Source organism: Otolemur garnettii, unplaced genomic scaffold (genome assembly GCF_000181295.1).
Source record: "Otolemur garnettii isolate 467f Iridium unplaced genomic scaffold, OtoGar3 scaffold00152, whole genome shotgun sequence".
Lineage (NCBI taxonomy): Eukaryota > Metazoa > Chordata > Mammalia > Primates > Galagidae > Otolemur > Otolemur garnettii.
The window spans coordinates 1,623,582-1,630,427 of NW_003852547.1; the positions used below are offsets into that span (position 1 = coordinate 1,623,582).

General features: G+C 37.0%; 1 protein-coding gene across 2 annotated transcripts in view; it reads right to left on the reverse strand.

Moving 5' to 3' along the window:
• Positions 1-1,041: 1,041 nt before the first annotated feature.
• Positions 1,042-6,846, reverse strand: part of ZNF235 (zinc finger protein 235) — an 18,106-nt gene continuing 12,301 nt past the window's right edge. For both annotated transcript variants that reach the window (XM_012811245.2, XM_012811246.2), the window contains exon 5: positions 1,042-3,901. In XM_012811245.2, coding sequence (XP_012666699.1) covers positions 1,929-3,901 — 1,973 coding nt within the window. In that variant the 3' untranslated portion in view covers positions 1,042-1,928. The remainder of the gene's footprint in view (positions 3,902-6,846) is intronic.

The window sequence follows — 6,846 nt, forward strand, 5'->3', positions numbered from 1 at the left end:
AACAAGATCACATGCCCACATACATATCACATACACACATATACTCAGTCATACACAATTCTATTTCTGCCCACTTTTCCAAAGTGGGTATCCAGATTCTGGGTATCTGCAAATTCAATAATTATAAATTTATCTTATTTCATTCTGCATAGTAATTCACTATTTGGATAAGCCATAAAATATTTTGACAATCTAACTGATGAAAGTTAGATTGCTATCACCAACAATGCAACAACAGACATACTTTTATGTACATCTATCACACAGGTTTATATACCATATGAGATAAAGCAATTAAGATTTAGACATAAGGGTTCTTCATTTATGCAGTTTTCAGTTTTACTGCTTTAGTAAAATTGATAATAGTCACTGTAAATCATTTTTTTGAAAAATTAAAGCAAAAATTATCCCAATCCTCCCTGTCAGAGTAAATGCATTGTTAGCATATTAATGAAAATACACACATACATTATCTCAATGCCTATAATCACATCTTTAGGTATACAGACTTCTAACTGGGTATTATCACAAAAGCTCAAGCCTACTTTTCTCATGAAAAATTAGAGTACTTTCCCTGTCATTATAATCTCTATCATTTTAGTGGCCATAAAAGAACACATCAAGATTTAAACATTTTACTGATATTTCCTTCTTTTTTAAAAATTCAGTATAAATATCCTAGTATAAAATTGTTCTCTTTTGTTATAATCTCCTAAGCAAAAGTTCCAGTGCTAGGACTGCCAGGCCCCACGGGTATTTTGACATTTTTCACTAGCCAGTCTTCAAAAAACCTTATGTTGTTCACTCATACCAGGAGAAATTGTTGAGCACAGAATGCTGTGTATATGGCAATCCATCTAAATCATTACATTTGATATATCAATAAAAACTCAACAAATCTCTTACCCCACCCCCATTTTAGGGAGAAGAATGACAAAACGTACTTGAAATCTGCCAAAGCTCTTTTTAAAGAAGTCTTGATGAAAGGACTACAGAGCAAAGCAACTGACCTAAGTCTGCATGAGAACAATAAGAACCCAATTATTAGCAATCCAAGTTTACTAAGAAAACTTTTTGTCATCAGTAACTTCTTTTAATACTTTGAGTTATAGTAAAACTCTCCCTTAATATATAAGGGTCCAAAAATTCCATCTGCATAAATTGTCAGTTGTGTCATGTTACTCATAAAACATTATTTTAAAATCCATCAAGTATAAACTAATGATACTAAAAATTATATTGTACACAATTGATAACACTGTACAGAGAACTGAGGCTGAATGAAGGATGGAAGCCATTCAGGTCTTTTCTCCAAACTTGATTCATTGTGGATGGCAGTACTACGTAATTTTATGTACTTTATTTCCTGAAAGTAATGTTATTAAGGCTACGTGCAGAATTCCTTTTGATTTATAAATTAATATAAATTTAGGATAAAGAACTGATGAGAATTTCCAAATATTTATCCTAGTTATATGGATTTTATCCATTTTCTTCAATAATTGCTAGGCCCTATTACAAGCCAAGCATAGGTCTACATGGTAGATATACAGAGGTGAAAAACATCTTCCTACATGGAGATTACATTTCACTTGACATTAATTTCATCTGTCAATCACATACTTTTGTTAAAGTATATACTTCCATTAAAGTCCTATTGGGTAGATTCCAGTAAGATTCTTCTGTGTTGCATCTTAGTAATTGGGGTGCTTTGGAACTCTGGTATAAATGCTGACCGTATTGATAGAACACAGTTTTCTCTCATCTGTGAAATCTGATATTTGTAAAGAATTCATCCCCCAAATGAGTCCTTAAAATATAGCATTTTAGAGAGCCTTCCTGTGAAGATTCTTTGAAGCTTCTGAATGCTGAAGGAGCTTTTCATAAGCAACTTCCAAATGGAGATGAAAGCTATACATTTCATATTTCTATAGATGCCCTCCAATGTGGACTCTCTGATGGTAGACAAGATGTGATCTCTGACTGAAGCCCTTACAGCAGACATCACATATGTAAGGCCTCTCTCCAGTGTGGACTCTCTGGTGTGTGTGAAAATGTGAGGCCTGACTAAAGCCCTTCCCACACTGCTGACATGTATAGGGTTTCTCTCCTGTGTGGACCCTCTGATGAGCACTAAGACCAGCACTCCAACTAAATTCTTTCCCACACTCCTCACATTTAAATGGTTTCTCTCCAGTGTGAATAATCTGATGGACTTGAAGGTTTGACCTCTGGCTGAAGGCCTTACCACACGTATCACACTTATATGGTTTCTCTCCAGTGTGGACTCTCTGATGGGCTTGAAGATGTGAGGCCTGACTGAATCGCTTCTGACATGCATCACATTTGAAAGGTTTTTCCCCAGTGTGAACACTCTGATGAGCTTGAAGATTTGAGGCCTGACTGAAACCCTTACCACATTCCTCACATTTATAGGGTTTCTCTCCTGTGTGTACTCTTTGATGATTGTGAAGATTCAAGCTCCAATTAAAGCGCTTCCCACACACTTCACATTTGTATGGTTTCTCTCCAGTGTGCACTCTCTGATGGGCTTGAAAATACGAACTCTGACTGAAGCCTTTACCACACACATTACATCGAAATGGTTTCTCTCCTGTATGGACCCGTTGATGGCTCTGGAAACTTGAGGCTGAACTAAAACCCTTACCACACTCTTCACATTTATATGGTTTTTCTCCTGTGTGGACTCGCTGATGACTATGAAGATTAAAGCTCAAACTAAAACACTTACCACATTCATCACATTTGTATGGTTTTTCTTCAGTGTGGACTCTCTGATGGGTATGAAGATTTGAACTACAACTAAAGCGTTTACCACAATCCCCACACTTATATGGTTTCTCTCCAGTGTGGATTCTTTCATGGGCCTGAAGATGTGATCTCTGAGTAAAGCCTTTCCCACACACTTCACATTTATAAGGTTTCTCTCCAGTGTGAACTCTGCAATGGATGTTAAGATCTGTGCTCCGACTAAAGCCCTTCCCACAACTGTCACATCTATATGGTTTCTCTCCTGTGTGAATAGGCAAATGAGCATAAAGATGTGAACTCTGATTAAAGCTCTTTCCACATTCATGGCACGTATAGGGTTTTTCCCCTGTGTGGACTCTCTGATGAGTTTGCAAATTTGAGCTCTGACTAAAACCCTTCCCACATTCATGACACCAATAGCGTTTCTTTCCTATGTAAACACTCTGTTGAACAGGAATACCTGAGCTGTAACTGGTATCATTCTCACGTGGACTACATGTAGGGGACTTCTTTCCCAAGTGTATCTGCTCATGAAGTTCAAGATTGGAGCCATCAGTGAAGGTTTTTTCACATTCATTACCTTGGTAGGTTTTCTTTCTTGTGTGAATACTACACTGGGTAAGAGGTGACACATTTAGGAAATCTTTGCTATAATCACTGCTGCTAAGAGCTTTATCTCCTTTGTGCACCATATCATCATGGTGGTGTGAAATGCAACTGAAAATGTCAACACATGGAGCAAAAAGACATAATTTGTTTTTCATCTGAGTCTGTTTACAGATTCTTTGATAATTCTGTGTCTCATTCAGACATATTTTACTCCAAGAATTCTGAACTTTCTCAGTTGGAAATTCTTGATTTTCAGTGATATTAGAATGATCTCCAGTAAGATTCACTAGACAGATGTCATCCACAGAAGTCTGAATAGCTTCTCCTGCTCCCATTTGACAGGAGGAATCATATTGCCTGAACTGAGAACTCTTTCCTTGAATATTTATCATGGAGTCTTGACTTCTGATTAATTTGCTCACAACATGTCTCTTGATTTGCCAGCAAGAAAGCTCTCCCAGTGAAAGGCACTTTAATCCTGCTTCATGAAAAGTCTCCACCTCATTTTGATTCCTGCTTCCTAAGAGAGAAAATAAAGAATTAAGGACAGAGAGACTGACATCAGCAAGGTAGCAAAGTAGGACGCTCTAAGCCCTCATTTCCCCCATGGAAACATAAAAAAACTACAGACTGGCTAAAATAAATTTATAAGGACTCTGAAAAAAGTGCCAGGTGGGGTGGCTCACGCCTGTAATCCTAGCACTCTGGGAGGCCAAGGAAGGTGGAATGCCTGAATTCACAGGTTCAAGATCAGCCTGAGCAAGAGCAAGACCCCATCTCTAAAAATAGCCAGGCATTGTGACAGGCACCTATAGTCTCAGCTACTTGGGAGGCTGAGGCAAGAGAATTGCTTGAGCCTAAGAGTTTGAGGTTACTGTGAGCTGTGATGCCAAGGCACTCTGAGGGCAACAAAATGAGACTCTCGCTCTCAAAAAAGAAAGGCAGTATCTAAAATGGATGAAAATTTAAAATTTTTTCATGATAAAATAAATGAGCAAACAAAAAAACAAAAAACAGTAGAAAATTTGATATTAGCCTAAATGGTGAGGGTTTAAGTTCTTCTCAGGTCTTTATCTAAGTGTGTGTCTTGCTGGGCCTATATGTGTGCTTTTTTCCATTCTCTAGTATACACAGCTACTATTCTTTTTTTATACAGCTACTTTCCAATGTTTTGGTATTTTTTTTCTTCTGGCATGACATGAATCAAGTAAGCAGTGGCCTAGCTTTCAATTCCCTCCATCAGAATAGAGCAGACTAGACTCTATTTGCAACATGCTAACCTGTCTGGGGGTTGCATGACGAACTAGTCTGTCTTGCTTGACTCAGAGCCAAGATGAGAAAAAGCAATGGAATGCATCAGTGGGCACTGCTCATGAAATCTGCAAGGACACTACAGACCTCCAAAGGCCTAGAGAAAGTGATTATGTGTGTAGGAATACAATAGAACACATAAAATCCAAAAAAACCAGGGTAAGACTCTGGAAAATTAAGACCTTTAAAAGCACTTGTATGTACAGGAGAATAGACACATATACACATGATACACATGTTCAGGCAAGATACATTCTCAGAAAAGACCTTAAACCTTCACCCCAACAGATCCCATGGCTCAAAATATGCTCTCCTAATTAGTTAAAGTCTTCTCTAGAAAGGATAATTAGTCTACAAAGATTGGAGAGGTCCTTTCAAATGCTTGATTTTCAACAAAAGACACAAGGCATACAAAGGAATAGAGAAAGAGAATCTATTCAGAGGAACCAAATAAATCTTTAGAAATCAAACCTAAAGAGGCACAAGCCTCTGATTGACTTAACAAAGATTTTCATATAACTATCTTAGTTATGCTCAAGGAGCTACAGGAAAATACTGTCAGATCTTTAAATTAAATCAGGAAAATGATGCATGAAGAAAATGGAGACTATCAACAAAGACAGAAACTATTAAAGAAGAACAAAAGAGAAATGCTGAGGCTGAAAAATATAGTAACAGAATTGAAAACTACTGCAGGTGAAAACTACAGAAGAATCAGCAAACTTGAAGACAGTCATTTGAAAGTATCAAAAAGAATGAAGAAAAGTGAACAGAGCTTAGACTCATGGCTAATCATTAAACAAACGAATGTGCAAATAATAGGAGTCTCAGAAGGAGAAGAGAGAAACAGGGAGAGCTAAATGAAAACATAGTGGATGAAACTCAAAAAAATTTGAGGAAAGAAATGGTTACACAAATACGAGAAGCTCACTGAATTCCACTTAGAATAATTCCAAAGAGACCCACACTAAAATACATTAAAATCAAACTGTTCAAAGGCAAAGAATGACTCATGAAAGCAAGACAAAGGCAACTCATCACATACAACAGATCCTTAATATTATCAGTGGCTCTTCTCTAGCAGAAACCTTGCAGGCCAGATGGCAATGGGATGATATACTTAAAATGCTGAAAACAAACAAACAAAAAAATGCCCCCAAACCTGTCAACTGAGAATACTATATCAAGCAAAACTGCAAGTGAAATATATAAATGTAAGTGAAACTGAGACATTCCCAAATAAACAAAACCTAAGATAGAGTTCATTACTGCTACACCTATCCTACAAGAAATGCTAAAGGGAGTTTTTCAAATTGAAATGAAAGGACATTCACTACATAGTTAACTTGAAGCCATATGAAAATATAAAGGTTTCCACTAAAGGTGAATCTATGAACAAATATAAAAATTTGTATTATCATAATTTTTATTCCTAACTTCACTTTTAATACTGTTATCCAATTTTAAAGACAAAAACATACATGGGGCCGATGCTCTACTCCTTTGAGTCACAGGCGCTGCCCTAAAGACATAATTTTTAACATCCTGGGATGATAAAATACACTCAACAAACCAGGAGTTGATGAAAAATACCTCAATATAATAAAGACCATATATGAATGCCCAAAGCAAACATCATAACCAATGGTAAAAGACAAAACTTTTTTCTAGTATCAAAACAAGGTAGGGATACCTGTTTTCACCACTATTTACTGTAAGACCTAGCCAGAAAAATTAGGCAAGAAAAAATCAAACTGGAAAGGAAGAAGTACAATCACCTATTTGCAAATGACATGATCTTATATGTAGGAAACTCGAAAGATTCCCCCCTCCAAAAAAATGTTAAGAACCAATAGGCAAATTTAGCAAAAGGTGCAGTATACAAAATCTATACACAAAACTCAGTTGCATTTCTACATGCTAACATTGAACAATCTGAAAAGGAAATTAAGGAAACAATTCCATTTATAATAGCATCAAAAAGAATAACACTTGGCGGCACCTGTGGCTCAGTGGGTAGGGCGCCCACCACATACACAGAAGGTGGCAGGCTCAAACCTGGCCTTGCCAGCTAAAACAACAATGACAACTGCAACAACAACAAAATAGCCAGGTGTTGTGGCAGGTGCCTATAGTGCCAGCTACTTGGGAGGC